The sequence below is a fragment of the Apus apus genome, chromosome 1, assembly GCF_020740795.1.
Source record: "Apus apus isolate bApuApu2 chromosome 1, bApuApu2.pri.cur, whole genome shotgun sequence".
Lineage (NCBI taxonomy): Eukaryota > Metazoa > Chordata > Aves > Apodiformes > Apodidae > Apus > Apus apus.
Window position 1 is genome coordinate 154,292,274 of NC_067282.1, and position 17,037 is coordinate 154,309,310.

At 48.6% G+C, this 17,037-nt stretch overlaps 3 protein-coding genes across 7 annotated transcripts in view; all 3 read right to left on the reverse strand.

The window, feature by feature from the left end:
* The window catches only part of TCF20 (transcription factor 20), a 168,598-nt gene that overhangs the window by 5,667 nt on the left and 145,894 nt on the right, over positions 1–17,037 (reverse strand). Inside the window, exon 6 of one of the 5 annotated variants that reach the window (XM_051636889.1) lies at positions 721–815. The exons of 3 other annotated variants lie outside the window; for them this stretch is intronic. In XM_051636889.1, the coding sequence (XP_051492849.1) occupies positions 765–815 (51 nt within the window). In that variant the 3' untranslated portion in view covers positions 721–764. Of the gene's footprint in view, positions 1–720; positions 849–17,037 lie in introns of all 5 variants that reach the window. One more of the 5 variants, XM_051636843.1, reaches the window with a different exon arrangement.
* On the reverse strand, positions 2,668–4,819 carry LOC127392902 (NADH dehydrogenase [ubiquinone] 1 alpha subcomplex subunit 6). Its single transcript, XM_051637395.1, has 3 exons — positions 4,660–4,819; positions 3,969–4,084; positions 2,668–2,862 (listed from the first exon to the last, which is right to left on the reverse strand). Exons 1-3 carry the CDS (start codon positions 4,784–4,786, stop codon positions 2,731–2,733), a joined length of 375 nt encoding a protein of 124 aa, XP_051493355.1. The 5' UTR covers positions 4,787–4,819; the 3' UTR covers positions 2,668–2,730.
* On the reverse strand, positions 5,619–15,477 carry LOC127392712 (cytochrome P450 2D17-like). Its single transcript, XM_051636991.1, has 9 exons — positions 15,087–15,477; positions 13,143–13,314; positions 12,275–12,427; positions 11,469–11,629; positions 11,164–11,337; positions 9,200–9,341; positions 8,400–8,587; positions 7,329–7,470; positions 5,619–7,211 (listed from the first exon to the last, which is right to left on the reverse strand). The coding sequence occupies exons 1-9, from the start codon at positions 15,297–15,299 to the stop codon at positions 7,033–7,035; spliced, it is 1,524 nt and encodes a 507-aa protein (XP_051492951.1). The 5' UTR covers positions 15,300–15,477; the 3' UTR covers positions 5,619–7,032.

The window sequence follows — 17,037 nt, forward strand, 5'->3', positions numbered from 1 at the left end:
TGTGGCTGCCTTCCACAGCACTGCCGACCTACACCAGTAACAGCCCACCCTGGACCCAGGGCGAGGGGAGGCATGGGAACAGGGCAAACATCACAAACTTCAAAAATTGTGGCCACTTGTGGCTATAGTTCCACCTTCTATCACCCATGTCTGTTTGCAAAACAGAGGAAAATGCTGGTCTGAAAGGAATGTAATGAGCTGCTCATAACATTAATTTACTTATCCCTGTATTTCCATTTCCAGAAAAACAGAGAACCAAGATTACAATAATCTTGAACTCATCAGTATTATTAATTCTTCCTTACATGCATAATTTAAGAGACTTTGATGGATTTATTTATTTATATGAAAGCTTACTATTAACTACTCTGAGACTTGAAAAAAGCAAACAACAACTTTCAGATCCTTATGGACATTACCATGGCAATATGAAAGATTTCTGCCACTGGTTTAGCTGGGAGAGTCATTAGGCAGTTGTAACAGCTAACCAGCTTTGCCTCTCACTGCTGAGCAGGAGGAACTGCTGTGGACATACAAAAAAAGCAAACTCCCTAGCCTGAACAGAATGCTATCAGGGGGGACAAAATAAAGAAACAATTATTACAAATTTTCTTAATATATACCAGAGCACCTTGTTTTCTCATAGAAATGGAGAAGGCTCTGGAGGGTAAGGAGAGACAGAAGGTGGCAGCTGGAAACTGGAAGCTCTCCCCAACTCACCTGTGCTTGCTTTTATTTCCATTCCCAGGAGTACACTTCCCCCCTCACCCCCGCTCCGACTGCTCTGTGCTGAGGCTGCCTTTCACCATCTTGTTCTGCAAGGAGGGAAGAGAGCAAGGAAGGAGGGGCTGACGAACCAGCAAGCCAAAGGAGGAGGAAAAAGAAAAGGAGGGAGAAAAGGAAGACAGGGGTAGGGAAAGTGAACATACAGAAAATGAGAGAGAGAAAGAGAAGTCAGTATTGGAACCAGGCATAGATTTTTCAGACAGAGTTTTCCCTGTGACAAAAGCAGGCAATTCCGCAAAAGTAGACTTTGGGATATGAAAGCCTGGTTAATTTTAAGAAACACAGAATTTAACACAAAAAGGTAGAATGAGCTGAGAAACACCACTTAAAATTGTCCCACAGGTGCTTAAGACAATCTAAGACTGCAGTGCCAACAAAATGTGAGGTATCCCATCCCTTCTACAACCTCCTCAGTGCCTCGACATCCTTGTCAGTTCTGTTGCAACAGCACTTGCTGCGATGCAGACACACAGCTAGTTGGATTTGCGAAAGCAAGCTAACTCTTCAAAAGATGCTTAGTTTTCAGACAGCGTTTTCCCTGTGATAAAAGCTGCTATTTTGCAAAAGTAGCACATTCAGGACATGGATGGTTGAAGCATCAATGCTGACAGAAGGAAATGGGAAAGCTTACTGGGGAGCACAGGGAAAGGCAGGACCAGTCCCTCTGGACTTAGCTTGCTTGTGCCTGAAGTTGTCACACGCAGTTAATGAGGCAAGAAGCACCTTTGCTCTCCAGGAGCCACTTATTATGGCATAGCTACTAAAAGAGAAGGGAGCCTGCAATCTGAGTAACCCCAGCAGCTGCAGCTGAAGGCAGCTGGCAGGGTCTTGGAGTCACCTGCTATCTCAGTTGCCCCCTGCCTCCCTAAGGCCACCCAAGAAGTGGTTGCCCCAGTTCATCTGCTCCTGGGAGCCAAATGTGCCCCTGCTCCTGTTCTCTATACAGCCAAACGCCGTATCACTGCTTTTATCCTGCCACCTCTCCTGGCCCTTCCTGACTGTCTTCCTTCTTCAACCGTGTCCTTAAAAACATCCCACCCTGAAGTCCCAGGTACACATAGACACACATCCCTGAGATGCTGCTTCACTGTCCTTGTGCATGCAAGGTGGCCCCAGTATTTAGGCAGGGATAAAAGGAAGCTTGAGTGTACTACAGAGATTCAATGGTGATTACACATGGGGAGCCCCAGCATCGAGTCACCTGCTGAAAAAAACTTCTGACTGGTGACATAACAAATTCTCACTCCACTCAAAAGGAAGATAGTAATTCCTCCTTCAACTAAGATGATGGTAGGACACCATCTTCTGCCCTCCATCAGAAGCTCTTGCAGAGCCTCCCTAATCTAGACAACAGTACAAAACCTCATTTTTCCAGGCAATTTTGGTTTGCAGCCAGGAAATTTACTCTGCTGTTTTTTTTTTTTAATTGCACAAAGAGCTTTATTTGGCTATTGGATTTTATACCATTCTCTGTGAGGAAGTAAACAGAGAATAATGTCCAAGTAAAAAAACACAAGGTCAACAAAGTCAGCATGACATTTCAAAACGCTGCATGAATAGAGGTGGGCCTCAAGCACAAGCATACTTCTGCTAATACCACTGGCTTTTCTGAAGACCTGCTCTCTTCTGCTCACTGTTCCACCAAGCTGAGATCTACACACAGGGCTGCAGACTCAGCAGACAGCCCCACAGCCAGGTTGTGTTGTGGTTATTCAGCACACTCCAGGATGAGTGATGGGACAAACTCCATCCACTGAAAATACCCATTGACAAAAGCTAGGAAACCACAGCTCTCCACAGAGATCACGAGGGCTTGCACACACCCTGGATTCAGATTTAGTCATCAGGCTTCTAACAGGCTACACAATCTTTCTGTGCAGATTTTTTTTCTATATAGTAAAACTTTATTTGTAATACAAGGCAGGAAGGCACAGAGCCAATCTCTCAGGGATCGTGGCCCGCATAGAACTTGGACAGAAAGTCTTTAGGCCGTGGGGTTTCTGTCTCATGGAAATACCTCATGACGTGTGTCCTCTGCTTCCATACATTAATGGTTTCTTGAAGCTCCATTTTCCCCTGTGCACAGACAGAAGTATTTCAGTTTATTTCTCAGAGCCCAATTCTAACCATGCAGAACTATGCAAGTTACCTGAATGCACTCAGAAAGAACCTTAAGATAGCAGTCTCAACAATTCTGTACTCCTGAAGTCTGTCTGCATCACCTAAACGTATATATTGCGCCTGCCTTGTGACTTCAGTGCTTCGTGCCCTGTATGAACAAGTCACTTGTCTCTACAGCACAGCTTCCCAGCCCTGTGGAACAGGTGAGGGATGATGCCCCTGTCTTAGAACCTGGTTTGTTTTGATCATGACCAGCACCCCATAAAAGTCTACATAACATTTGTCACTTTTGTGCACCTCTATTTTATTTTTTGTTACTAAAGCAGGTTAACTGTAAAACTAAAAATGCTCCTAAATGCTTTGCATCAGTATCCCTACCACACAGGTACTAAACACAACTTCTTCATTACTCTAGTCTTGAATTACTGTACTGCGTTTGGAGAATGGCAGCATGGGGCAGGGTGAGACTGCCTGGAACTGTCACCTCCTGTATTATCTAGAATTCCGTTTCCACTTGTTTATTTTTGTCATGTAAAGACAACCTGTCTTCAAGTGCAAGAAATGCAACAGGTGAGCACAGCAGTCCTTGGTTGGAAACCTTCTAATGCATTAGAACCCAATCTAAGGAAGTAATCTAGGGAGCAGAAAGGTCATTTTTAAGGGTAAACTACCTAACAGCATATTTTTCCCCTTTCTTTGATTGCTGCCATTTCTAAAAACAAAGAAAAACCAAAACACAAAACCCACAAACATAGTATTTAAACTACCGTTTTGCTTGCCATACACTTCCTCTTCTAAACATCTTTAATATGGAACAGACACTACACTGAGTGACAGAAACCCATATTCCAGCAACTCCAAAGCGACTTAAGACCCCATCCCTCCGCGTGCTAAAGCAGCTTGTTCCCTGATCAACAGGTTTGCTGACAAACCCATCTGGATTGCAGCAGACAACTCCTCCATAGCACAGTGCGAGATGAAACTCCCTCTCCTCCACCACACTCACCACCAATCACCCGCTCCCACATTCTCTGCAGCTTCCACAATGACTTCTTCTGTACCTTAATAACCAGCATGTCTATCACCCGTGGATCTCTGATGTGGGCGTTCTTCATGAACATCTCCCGCACCTTGTTACGCCCCTGTTTCACCGAGATGTCCAGCTGGTAGAGGTGTACTAGGAAAAACAGAACACCCACTGAGGTCAGCTACGTGGTTTTCCGTTCTTTACAGCGGCGGTCCGCAACGCAACCCTACGAAACGCGAACCGCTCGCCTGCTCCCGCCCGCCTGGCGAATAGAGTTGATTTAAAGCAAATCAACGTCACAGCCGAGGTACGGCGTCCCGGCGCGCTCTGAAGGAGGCAGGCAATCACGCCGCCCAGCCCCACTCCGCAAAATCAAAGCTGGATTCCATTCCTGCTTGGCTAGGCAACCCAAGCGCCGAGCGCGGCGCGGGGCGGCCGGGGCTCGCCCTCCCGGGGCAGCCGGGCCCGTGCGGCACCGGGCCGAGCGAGCGGAGGGGCCACGGCAGGGCAGGGCAGGGCAGGGCAGGGCAGGGCAGGGCACGGCAGGGCAGGGCAGGGCAGGGCACGGCAGGGCAGGGCACGGCAGGGCAGGGCACGGCAGCAGGGCCGCGGGAGGACCCCGCACCCCGGGGCGCAGCGGGCCCGTCCGCAACCCCGCGGCCGCGGGGCGCCCGTGACGACCTTGAGCTGGCGCTGCCGCCCACGCCCCGCCAGCAGCGCCTCACCCGTGTTGGGCACCTCGCGGTACCAGGCGCGGTACAGCTCCCGCACCCGCCGCTTGGCCTCGCCCAGGTCGCGGCTGAAGATCGGCTTCACCGCCGCGCTCACCGCGCCTCTCCCCGCCACCGCCATCTTCCCGCAGCCGCCTCCCCGGGCGCCCCGCCCCGCCCCGCCTCCTCCCGCTGCCGGCGCCGCGGCCTCCCATTGGCCGGCCGCGCTGCCACGCCCGCCTCCGGACCCGGCTGAGGCGGCGCTCTCGCACCTGATTGGTCGAGGGGAGTGCCAATCGCGGCTTGCTGCGGGGGGGCGGGGCCGAGCGGGGCAGTCGGGCCGCGCTGGGGGCCGAGCCGGGACCGGGGCCGGGACCGGGACCGGGGCCGGGGGGTGGAGCCGGGGGGTGGGGCCGCGGGAGGGCCGGGGCTGCCGCGTCGGGGCCGGGCGGGGCGGGTTTATGGCGGCTCGCGGTGCCGCGGGTTGAGGGCAGCCTCCTCCTCGCAGGAAGGAATTAATTAAGTTAATTAATCAAGTAATTAATTACATGTGTCCTCTCCCCAGGACCCTTCTGGCTGGCTTTCCCGCCCCGTGGCCGCTGCTAGGTCTGTATTTTGCAATGATCCGTTCCTTCCCTCTCGCCTCCAGGGCGCGACGCCAGCTGGTGTCTGCACAGGCGGGTTGGCTTCTTCCGACGTGCTCTCCCGTGCTCCTGTTCTAGGCGTACCCAGGCTTCTCACCCGAATACAGGATGATAGGAGTAATTTCTGCTTAAAGTTTGGTTCACTTTTCAAAAACACGTGCGTGCTGGTAACTATAAACCCGGTGTTACGTTCAGGTCGGTGCGGCTGAACCAGCCAGAAAAGTAACACTGAGAAGACCTTGAAAGAAACAGGTGGGGTGCTGGCTGTAAGGGGAGAATTGTGAAGGGAGTACAACACAGAGAGTGGGGTAAAAACACTTTTCAGACCACTTTTCTTCTTTTGGATTATTTATTGGAGGCAAAGAACAAATACCCAGTTCCCGCTGAAGTAAAAATCTTAACAATGGTATTAAGTATTTGCGTAATTCAATAGCTTCCGTAGCTGCTAAAATTAGTACTAGCAAGATAGAGGTGAATGTGGATTTATTTAGTTGTGATTACGCATAGAAGCTCCTTTACACGTGGCTAAAAGGTAGTTACTTCTAAACTAAACTAAACTAAACTAAACTAAACATCAAGGTATCTTAACACCTTGCAAAACATTTTGTCAGAAATACTGCAGGAAGAAAGAGAAAAATAGCTCTGAAATCTACAAGTGCAGTGTTTCAAACAGCCTTAACTCCACCCCCCTGCAACTTCCACACCTGTCCAAGAGCTGACTTTAATGCTGAAAAAAAAGCAGTTTTCAGGCCCCAATTACTTAAGATGGTAGATCTAAACACCAGGATTTCTTTTGAAATATTTTATAGGAATTTCCCTATGTCACAAATACCTGCTGCAGTGGCAGAAGCACCACACAGATTACTTATTTTCTTCTTCTTGGTATTTATTTCTGCTGGAGGCATAGTGTGACATAAGGGTTGTCAGGCATTTCTCTGGATTACAACATACTTTCTTTGGGCTGCAAAGGCAATGCAAGGTGTGTGCAATGGACAGGAGTAGTCATTAAACAACAAGGAATGAAGGGATTATGTATTGAATGGTAAGACTTTTCAAGAGCACTGTTCTGAAACTGCATTTAGAAGCCACCTTGCTGGTGGAGCTGAAGCTCCCCACCCAACAGCAGCAGTTGCCAAATCAGCTGACGAGCCATGGATTGTTTTTGCAGGAACCAAGCCAGAGCTGGACTCCCCTGGGCACCAGGCAGAGGGACACGCTGCTGTGGGACAGCAGCACCGCACAGAAGGCAGGGCGTGGCTGGGTATGGCCTGGGGCTAACGAGGAAGGGAGTGGGCCAGAATTTGTCCAAGTGGTGGTGTTTTTTTTTTCTCCTAGAAGTGGCAGGACCCCAGCATTGTCTTTTACCCAGGATACCCTTGTATTTCTGTAAACTAATTCAGGACTAATAATTTTTTCAGTTGCTGTGTGCTCAGTGAACTGCTTCTGCAACCAGTGAGAGCCCCAAAGTACAGCAAAGCTGGCTGATTAGGCATGTATGTACTTGAAAAACTGATCATGATTTGTAACCTAATTCTTTCTGATTCTGTCTGATTCAAGATCCAAGACTGGAATTAAACTAAACTGTATATATTGGGCCAGATTCTTACTTTACACAGCTGGGAACATCTGCATAAATTTGAGAAATCTTGACTGGAACCCAGCATGATCCTGCCTGGACCTGAAACATTTCTGACAAGAGTTTGCATTGGTGCTGGTCTGTGAGTGAAAGGAGAGAGGTGTGCATTTATCTGGGGATGGCTTTCACCTGGTATGGGTATGGGGAGACTGTGAGGGCAAACACACTGTCCACCCGTGGCTTGGGCTGGTCTTCGGGGAGCACAAAGGTGAATTTCTGCAGGAGAGTGGTGAAGAAAATAAAGAGCTCCATCCTGGCCAGCCCCTCCCCCAGGCAGACACGGCGACCTGCAAGACAAGGAGTAGAAAGAAGACATTAAACCATGCTGGGATTGCCACGGGAGGGGCAGGATATCCTTCCTGCTGTGCCCCTGACTTGCAGCTGCATCTGCCCCTCAGATTTACCTGCTGAGAAAGGCAGGAAGGCCTCTGGTTTCACAAACTTCCCGTTTGCATTGAGGAAGTGATCCGGGTAAAAGTCATTTGGCTTCGCCCAGACTGTCTCATCCTTCAGCACGGAAGACAAGTTGGTGATGAGTGTCGTCCCCTGCGCTCCGCCACAAAAGGAAACAAGGGATGAGAACAGCAGTGTTATCTTGGCACAAGGCCCTTTCTGGTCCGTGTCTCCCATCTAATCGCAACCATCATTTGTTGCTTCAGAATAAGGCACCAATCTCCTCCTCTGATCTCATTTGAAACAGAGGGCACTTTTCCAGTGACACATGGTGCCTGCCCTAAGCTCTGAAGCCTCCAAACTTTGGCAATTTGTATTCTTACAAAGACCATTGCATGCAAATGCCAATTTCATGGTTACACAGTGGAAACAGCCTCTGCTTCTCAGATCCTCCTGGACTTTTTTTTTATAGCTGGAGAGAAACAGCTGACTGACAGACTTCAAAGCCTAAATTTCATGGGGGCTATGGGAAATTGCAAAGCTTTTCAGTTTCACATGTCAATGTTCTAAGCTAGAGGAGGTATTGCAAGGCTAAAGAAAAAAAAATTATCCCAGGCTTGCACTGCTACCAGTGCTGCCATGGCAGCTGCCTGTCACAGTGGCAGTGGACTGAATGCCAGTGGCACTTGAATAGCTTCAGAGATGAGAGTTTTAATTACTGACACCTTAGGAAAGCCAGTAAGCTGGTGGTGTGTGCCTGCAGAGAGCCCTCTAGGCTCAGTTACCTCCTCCTTCCAACACAGACAGGGCACTGGATGTCACCGCTCATCAAAAAGAAAGCAAACCTTTGCACTGAGCTGCCACTACAGCTGGGTTCCCACATAACCAGCACTGACCTAGAGCCCAAATGTGACCATCTACCTGGTCTTAGTATTCCAAAATGTACTACTTCAGCGCTCGCTTGGTGACTGTGATTTGGGGCTGGAAGTGCAATGCTGCAGAGTTGTGTGGGGTCACCCACAAACCAGACCTGGTGTCTGCACAGGGAGAGGATGCTGCATTGCTTATCTGGCCATGGTCACCTTGGGAATGAAGAAGCCTTGCAACTCAATGTCCCGGTATGTCATGTGAGGTAGTCCCAGAGGAAGGATATCTGCGTAGCGTTGCACTTCGTGGATCACAGCATTGGTGTAGGGCAAGCGCACTTGGTCCTCCATGGTGGGTGGTCTCTCGCTGCCAATCACCTTATCAATCTCTGCTTGGACCTTACCTGAAAGCAGCACAGCTAAGGAATTAGTGTGCTCTTAGATAAAGAGAAGGGGCTGGTACAAGCTGAGGAAAGCTGGTGGCACGAGAGTGGTAGACACTGGGTGAGAGCAGGACAAGCAAGTAGAGAAAGGAACATAAACTACAGGGGAATGCATTTGTTTTCAGTTGCTCAGAGCCATCTGTATAACTATTCTGTATGCACAGTGTCTTTAGTAAAGGCCTTGTCACTTGACATGCTGCCCTGCCCTCCTCTATGCAGCTGAAAGGGTACCTGGGCAAGCAGCATTAGGGAACTGATTCAGATTAGGATCTATAGGAAATACAGTCAGGTGGGTACTCTGGCCACTGGAAGTCCCCAGGCAGCCTGCAAAATTAAGGAGAGAGTTAATGTGCCCTTCCAACTCCACTCATTGGGGCCTCCCCCCTGACACCGGGCCCTGCCAGAACAGCCATGTTTGGGATGTGTTTCTCCTGGTTTCTGCAAGACCAACAATCACCAGCGCTGCTCCTCATTACAAAATCTCCAAACAATGGAAACCAGATGTTCAGTCTTCTCATGGAAAAATGCAGGTTGAAGGGAACAGGCCACACCTCTGCCTGTCCTCTCACTTACTCTGTATTTCTGGGTGGAGAACCATGTGCAGAAAGGCCCAGCGGAGGGTGGTGGCGGTGGTCTCAGAACCAGCTGCAAACAAGTCTAAGGTCACCGTACGCAGATTCTTGTAGTTGAAACCACTCTCTTCAGCAGCCTTACCCTGCAGAGAGCAAGCAAGCAGGTGACTAGAACTGGGGTACTTACTGGTCAAGCAGACCATTGTTTCAGAGAAGAACTGAGAAGCACTGTATCTATTTTTGCTGACCAAGAAGTTTATTGGGAGAGTAGAGCACAAGGCAGGCAATGGTCTGTGTGTGACTGATGTACTTTGGTAACCATGTCACCTCCTGTGACAGGTCACAGGATGTGAAGGTCATCAGTCACCTCCCATATCCTGAGAAATGAAAGCTACACCTCTTTTCAGGACAGAAGTGAATGTCTTGTGCTCCCAACTCAGGCAGACAGCAGGCCTCTGCCACTTGCTCTTACACCCTCTCCCAGAGGAGGTGAAACACAGTGATGCAGGTTTGGCCAGATCATAAAACCCAAGCAGCAGAGAGGAGGCTACATTGATGCGGCCAACACAAAATTAACAATATTTTGAGGGGATGATCTGTAGCTCTGATTACAGAGTCTCGCTGCTTCTGCCCTGCTTTTCTTCCAATCGGAAAGAAAAAGAAAAGAGAAAGATCAGGGTATCATTGCTGCCTGTTAAATCTGCAAGACCAATTTCAGGAAAACTGGTCTGTCATCCAAATGCTAACTGAGCTCGGATTTGTTAGCATATGAGATAAGACAAGCGCTCTGCATGAGTTCATCTGCTTGTCTCTTCTAATCCTCTCTCTACTTTTCTTTCCTAAGCAGCAGCTTCTCTTAAGTTGTTCTGTATATCTTGATGCTGTTGTAATACGCATAGCAATTCATGCTGCATTTAAGACTCAACTGTTATTCCAAGAAAAGACCCCCGGTTAGGGAGCTATGGGGCCCACCTGATCAAAGTTGACCCAGTAGAGGGATTTATCAGGTCATCAGGGGACCTTAATGAACAGAAGAGAGATGTGACAAGAGGCAACGTGGTGGGGCTCACATCCACCCCCAAGTACTACTGCTCAGTGCAGAGTAACGTAGGTCACGTTGCTCAGCCCGTTCGAGCTGGTGGGGGCTGACACATGGACTGGAGGTGCCTGGTGCCCACAGCACGGCAGGGTTTGCTATGCAGAGCAGCAGTACAGCCTGAGGACTCGGATGGCAGAAGCAATCTGCAGGCAGAATTTGCTACTATTGCTCATCTGGCACGTGAAATTTGGGGGGGTCCATGTGCAGGAACACAAGGTGCACAGATGAGCTAACGCAACTAACTTTGATTTTACGCTGACTTCATGCCTGACTGAATCAAAGAAAAGACTTCTTTTAATTTCAGTGAGGTTCAGATTTAGGCCTTCATCTGATCTGTAGAAAACTAGTTCTTCTAGCAAGCAAGTCAAAGATACACATCCCAGAGGAGATGCTCTTTCCAAGTCACAACGCAGTTTAAAGGCAGGCTGCAGACTGGGCAATGACACCAAAAAGCCAGTTCTGTTGCTGCAGTTTTGTAACTGATTTTGAGACATCTGTCATTAAGGCACTGACATACACAGAATCTTCCATGTTGACTTAGCAATATTAGTGAATTCTCAATTACTGCCTTTTAAATGCCTTCCAGATGGTGTAGGCTGGAAAGAAGGGAGTGGCTAGACTCTGAGGGGAATGTGAAGGTAGAAAATGGGAACAAGAACATCAGCACATAATACGGTCTCTTTAGACAATAAAGCATGAAGAAGTTAACACCCTTCCTCTCAAGATACAAAGTGGAATGAAAAAGTGGCAAATTAGTTAGTAAGAGGTTTTATATATCTTTGTGAGGAAAGTCAGCTTCTATCAACAAGCTTAAACAGGCAGAGGAATTGGCCCTGGACCCTGAGGTTCTCCTGGTGTCACCCTACCTTCTCCATTTCCTTTAAAAAGGCATCAGTCACGTCTCGGATGTGAGCAGGGTTCCACGTCTCCTTGTGCTTTTCTATGAGCACATCTAAGAAGTCCATGAATGCCCTTTGACCTCGACAGGCATTCTGTACCACTCCAGGAATGCGCAACAAAATGGGCACTTCGTTGAGAAGCTGGGATGTCAGAACCAGGGAGAGGGCGAGAGAGAGAAGGTACATGATGTAAAAAGCAAAATACTGAGAACACAATGCCCTCGAGCAACAGAGGGCAGCTTCTTACAGAACGCTTTATGCTCTTGGTTTACCGGAGGCAGGAATCCAGCTTCTTCCTTCACCATGTTTTCAAACAAATGTAACAGCTTCTTGAATGTCTCATCACCGTAGCTGAAACGCTCCCCATAGACGATGGTGCAGATGATGTTGCAGACAGCATTGTTTGCAAGAAAACGTAAATCGAAAGGACGACCTAAAAATGGAAATGGAGACCAAGCAATGAAGCTAAGCAACACCAAACTGTTGGACCTCAGCTGCCAGCAACAAGAGCACATAAATGCCTCCTTGATGCCTTCAAGAGAAAAAGCCCCCCAACCCCTCCAAGTACAAATGCATCATACTAGGGAGTGAAGATCCTCTCATCTCCTGCTACTACTTGGTCGATCCTTGCTGAAAGGAGAAAACTCCCACGAGAAGTTGATTCGCAGAGTTGTTCTGTGACTTGATGGGTAACACTGATCTGTGTCTAGATGGCAGGTGATGTGAAAACTCTCAGCTGCACTTTTATTGCATGTGATAATATGTTCTACTAAACTTCATAAATGTAATAGTCCCCCAGCTCTGGGAATAATTGTATTTTACCTCTTTATTTCTATTTGTTTCCTGTTTGTTTCCCTGTTTCAAATGGATGAGTGCTACAGTAGCCCCGCTGTGTAAAGTAGAAGTGGCTTCAAGGTAGAGGAGGGGCACTAATGCCTGTAGACTAGAAACACTGTGCTTGCTTAGGAAGAGAGCACTGCAGTGCATGCAAACGAGAGCGGCTGTAGGATCACTCCTCTCTCTGTGTCACTGAGTTGCCTTTTTCTGTGATTCCCCCTTCCTCCTGGTTGTGACAAACCTTCTTCGGAATTGATTGCAGAGCACAGAAATTCCGCTTCCTCTATCACTCGCTCCTCCAAGGATTTCTTTCCCATCCCAAAGTTCCTCAAGGTAGAGAGCGCGAATCTCCTTTGCTCCTTCCAGACGTGTCCATATCTTGCTAAAACAATCCCTGGAATTACAGATGAACAAGAAATGTCAGGAGCTCTCACCCATACACCAAGCAAAGTTCACTAGAGAATAGCAAATGTGAGTTTGGAGGTACAGGTCTATGGGGATAGATGAAAGAGTCTGATCTTGTACAGCTTGTTGATACAGGAATTCCAAAACTGGGCTACTGCACCTGGTGTGGTGAAGGTGGAGAGGGGATCCAGTGAGAGCAACGTGTGCTGCTCAGGATAAAGGAATTGCTCCCCCAAACCATTCAGCATCGCACCCTTAGCTTGCGTGAACTGGGAAGCAGCTTGTGGCACTGCTGAGGATGAGAGATGTGGGGTGAAGGTTGGACAATACTCTGTCTTTGAAGAAAGTTACCAGTTTTTTGGTGACAACACCAACATTCACACTGTGTGTGAATGTGAGCACTAATCACTGAGTGCTGGGAGCTACCAGCTCCAATGCTGGCCAGAAGGTTGTACCACCAGTAAGTGTCCTAACACTGCTCAAGAGGTGTGTGCCAGCACCAGCAGCTGTACTACAACCACTAAGGGGAGCCCCCTTTTCATCAAATCTGATTTTGTCACCACCAAAGAGTGACAGACCTACTAGGAGATTGACCAGAGGGACCAGATATGAGAAGCTTGTACCATACTGAGAAAATCTTCCATCTACCCAGTCCTCTCTTCTCCTAGTGTGAGCAGTGACTGTCCCATTTCCAAGAGACTTGCCTTCAGATTGATGTCCGTAGCCCATATGTTCATATACTGGCAAGTATGGCCGGTCAGCAGTGTCTTCTGACTGGTGCACCAGGGCTTCCTTCACTGCTTTATACCCATTCAGTACGACCACGTTGGTCCAGCAGTTCTGGAGACTGAAGACATTTCCATACTTCTTACAAAGCTGCAAAGAAAAAAAAAGTACTTTACAGAAAATGAGCTGAATGCAATGTCAAGAATATCACCATATCCTTCCCTAGGGCCTTTACTGTTTTGTGATTTTTGAGGTGCTTTTATAAGGTGCTTCAGGTGATCTTTGACCTTTGTCTTTGCAGTGCCACAGGTCGGTGCGGTGCCAAACCGCAACTGAAGCAGGGATCAACATTGTGTGAGAGGAGAGATTTAGAATACGCCTATCCTGGCCAAACTGTTGCCATGAGCATTATGTAAGTATTTTGGATTTTGTCTGACAACACAAGTTCAAGGACTTTTCTGGCAATTTTCAAAGGCTGCACACTCAAAAGTCAGTAATTTCCTAATAGTTGTATTGGTTTTGATCTGAAAGACTCGGCAAGTTTTGAGTTAGTCTGCTTCCTCTAGGAGGAAATAATGATGATAAGGTGATATGTAATTATTATTTTTTTTAATACTAATTTGTTCCTAAAGATCTACTCAGAGCCCAGTTCCAAGTCACACAGTTAGAACAGGCAATTCCACACCGGAGTTTCAGGTCAACTTTCTTCCTAAAAAAAGCTGTACACCTCTAGTACACTGGCACACACCCCAAATCTGTTGTGACCTGTAAGGGACAGAAGTGCTGACAGCAGCATGGCTGCACAGCTAAGCCTGTCAACCACACCCCCACCATGGCAGCTTGCCGTGGAGCTAAATCTCCTCTGGGTGGACAAGCCCTTGGACTGGACACAGACTCCTGGGAAGGCAGGTTGAAGCTCCCCTGCTAGTCAGTTATGCTCAACAAAGCTCTTGGGAGCATGTTGCTGGAAGACAGTGCAATAGTAGCGATGCCCCACGACTGTGCTCTGTTGGGGTTTTTGTGTGTTTTGGTTTTTTTGTGTTGGTTTTTTTTTCCTTTGGTCTTTTTTCTTTTTTCATTAAAAATCTACATGTCTTAACTTCTGCAGTGTAGCGATGCAGAGAACTGAAGTACTTAAGCCTCTATTTGACTGGAAAGGGAATTAGCACTTCACTGACACTAGAAATACATCATGAAAAGCAATTACTGGTCAAGACTGTGGTTAGCATGACCCTGGAGTGATGTGACTTGAAAATGGCAATCTTTTGGACCATACTCAAGCGAGTAATACAAATGCTATATTGATGGCAGATTTTGGACAGACAGCTGAGCAGTGCTATACCCTAGAGAAGAGGCCTTCAGAATTTGCAAACGGAAGCACAACCCCCCCGTCAAGGGTTATCTGCTGCCAGCTGTGCTGTGCCTTTGAGAGGAGCTAAACTTTGAACAGGAACGCTGCCCAGATTTTGGGCATTGCTGCTGGGGCAGATCCTGCAAGCTGATCTCTCCAGCTGAAGTTGGCACATGCCTGTAGGCGTGCTTGGAGAGCTGGCAGCGAGCCCGCCATTCCTGCAGCCACATCCCCAACCCACAGGTATTTGCTTGTCTTCCCTTCTTTGTACATCTCCCTGTTCCCTTGCCCCAACACATGCCCATGGATGGAGTTGGTGGCTGGCTCTGCAGCTGAGCGAGCACCCTCTGGCACCGGGGGCACAGCAGCATCTCCACTGAGATCCCACAGAGATGGGGAGAAGGAGGTTGGCAAGTGCTGGTGTGTGACTATCTATTTATCTTCACGGGCCGGTTCAGAGGCCTGGACTATGGAGAGGGCATTGCCCTTCAGCTTTGTGCCACGGTGTCCCCACCCCTCCTGGGCCCAGGGTTGCGTGAGGGGCACTTTTGTGGCAGGGACGGGCACTCACCTGCTTGAAGGTGTGGTGGGGGTTGCGGAAGTCAATGTACAGCATGGTCCCCACGAACGGCAGCGGCACGGGGCCCGGCGGGTAGCGGCTCCACTTCTTCCTGCGCTTCATGAAGTCGAGAAGCAACATAAAGACAGTAAGAAAAACTGCTGGCACAGAGATGCTGCTCCAGAAGAAGGAGAGCTGGGACCCTAGCCACAGGAGCAATGCCATTTTGTAGCCTGTCTACTCCTTGGTTCTCCTCTTTTGATCCAAGAGTGTTTCTGCCTCCTCTCTCCTCTCCTCTCTCCCCAGGCAACTGCCCTCTCCTACTTGCTGCCTTCTCTTCCCCACGCTCTCTTTTTCTGTCTCCCTTCTCTTCTCTCCCTGCAGCTCCTGGCCTCGGAATGATGGACTTCGCTGGGACCCTCCTCTGGTCAGCACAGCACAGCCTTGGGGGAGTGGTAATGTCATCCGTCCTCCTCCTCCTCCAAAGCAAGAGCTCAGAGGTCGCTTTGTCCCTCCCTGCTGTGGCAGCTGCCGCAGTGGTGCCCTCCGTGGGACAGGGCTGGGTGAGGTCCAGGTGTTTGTGTGCCCTTTCCCCACAGCCGAGCTGGGATCACAGTTTACAACAAACAATCCAGTCTTGGTGCATTCTCGGAGAGGGTGATTTTTAAAGAGTTTATGTTTAAATGTGTTGCCTGCTTGTTTGCACAGACAAGTCAAGGCAGAAGCAGCTTCTCAACACAGATAATACAAGTTTCTGTTTGCAGGGTGGAGGACTTGTTCCTCCAGCTCTTGAGAAGGCTCAGGCCAGGTCAAGCTTTCCTGTATAGAAAGCACTAGTCACAGAAATTAGCCTAAAACAGCGACCCGAGACTTTAAAAATCATTTATGTTTCTGGGAATAACAATCATGGTGCAACTCCAAATGTCAGTCAGCAAGATGACCTTGATTTTTGCAGAATACAGCTCAGCTACAAGGGATCAAGCCCAGGTATTGTGAGGAGCCTTGAATTTCCAGTCTCTGGGACAGCGGTTAATGCAAACACAATTATGAAGATAGTCAAAGTCATTTCCTAAAGCAGCACTGCTCCAAGCTCCAGGCATCTCTGCCATCAGAGATCAGTAGAGCTCACTCTTACGACAGCTAGTTCTAGCTAAAAAGAGGCAGTAAACCCATCCAGTTTGATCTGTGATCTCTGTGTGATCAGAGAAAAGCTCCTACAGGAGCAGTGATGGAGAGCTCAGACTGCCAAGTGGTGCAGCTGCAAGGGCTGAGCAGGCAGCTCTGGGACACAGCCAGGGCCTCCAAACGCCCCTTGCCCAAAGAGGCACCAAATACTCCTTCTCTGTGTGCAGGGGTCCCCTCACTGTTAACATTACCTTCTAAGTAATTCTAAGTGTTGGTATCTAATAGGAGAAGCTGAGAAGCTGTATTTGACAGTTCCTGATGGCCACGTACAGCTGTCCACAGCCCATGCCCAGCTCCTGGCTGGAGTTGCCAGTGGCTTCTGCAGATCTTTCTGTGGGATCACAAGTTTGGCACGCTGGACACGGAGGTCACAGATGAGTGCCTGTTTATGAGAGCTGCTGTTTCAGTAGTTATCCTGCATCACATAGAGAATTCTTAGCAGAGGTGCAGTGAAAATCTTTCAGCGGCCAAAAAAACACCCTTCTCTCCCCCTTTGCTTCAAGGCTGGAGCCAGACAGGAAGCTCTGGTCCCATAACAAGAATATTTTCTTAAGCTTTGAGAAATGTTTAATCAGGTTGACTGCTTTCCTTCTAACACCATTAGATGGATCCACCAAGCCTCAGAAATGTTTCATTCTGGAGGAGCAAAGCCTCTTGCAACAGCACAGATGGTCAGATTGAAGCCTGCAGCTCTCATTCCCTGGCTGTCCACCTCCCAGGCTACAGCCGAGCTGAGGCTGGTGGAGCCCCCAGAAACATTTCCTCTTTGGTGGCTTCT

What these genes read in the sequence shown, in the direction of transcription:
- LOC127392902 (XM_051637395.1), bottom strand. Translation starts at nt 4,786, where the DNA reads ATGGCGGTGGCGGGGAGAGGCGCGGTGAGCGCGGCGGTGAAGCCGATC. An exon ending in CCGCGAGGTGCCCAACACGG is followed by an intron (nt 4,085 to 4,659) that starts GTGAGGCGCTGC and finishes TGTTTTTCCTAG; the next exon opens with TACACCTCTACCAGCTGGAC. An exon ending in TAGACATGCTGGTTATTAAG is followed by an intron (nt 2,863 to 3,968) that starts GTACAGAAGAAG and finishes GTCTGTGCACAG; the next exon opens with GGGAAAATGGAGCTTCAAGA.
- LOC127392712 (XM_051636991.1), bottom strand. Translation starts at nt 15,299, where the DNA reads ATGGCATTGCTCCTGTGGCTAGGGTCCCAGCTCTCCTTCTTCTGGAGC. An exon ending in CTACGGACATCAATCTGAAG is followed by an intron (nt 12,428 to 13,142) that starts GCAAGTCTCTTG and finishes CTGTAATTCCAG; the next exon opens with GGATTGTTTTAGCAAGATAT. An exon ending in AAGGCTTCTTCATTCCCAAG is followed by an intron (nt 7,471 to 8,399) that starts GTGACCATGGCC and finishes GGCGGAGCGCAG; the next exon opens with GGGACGACACTCATCACCAA.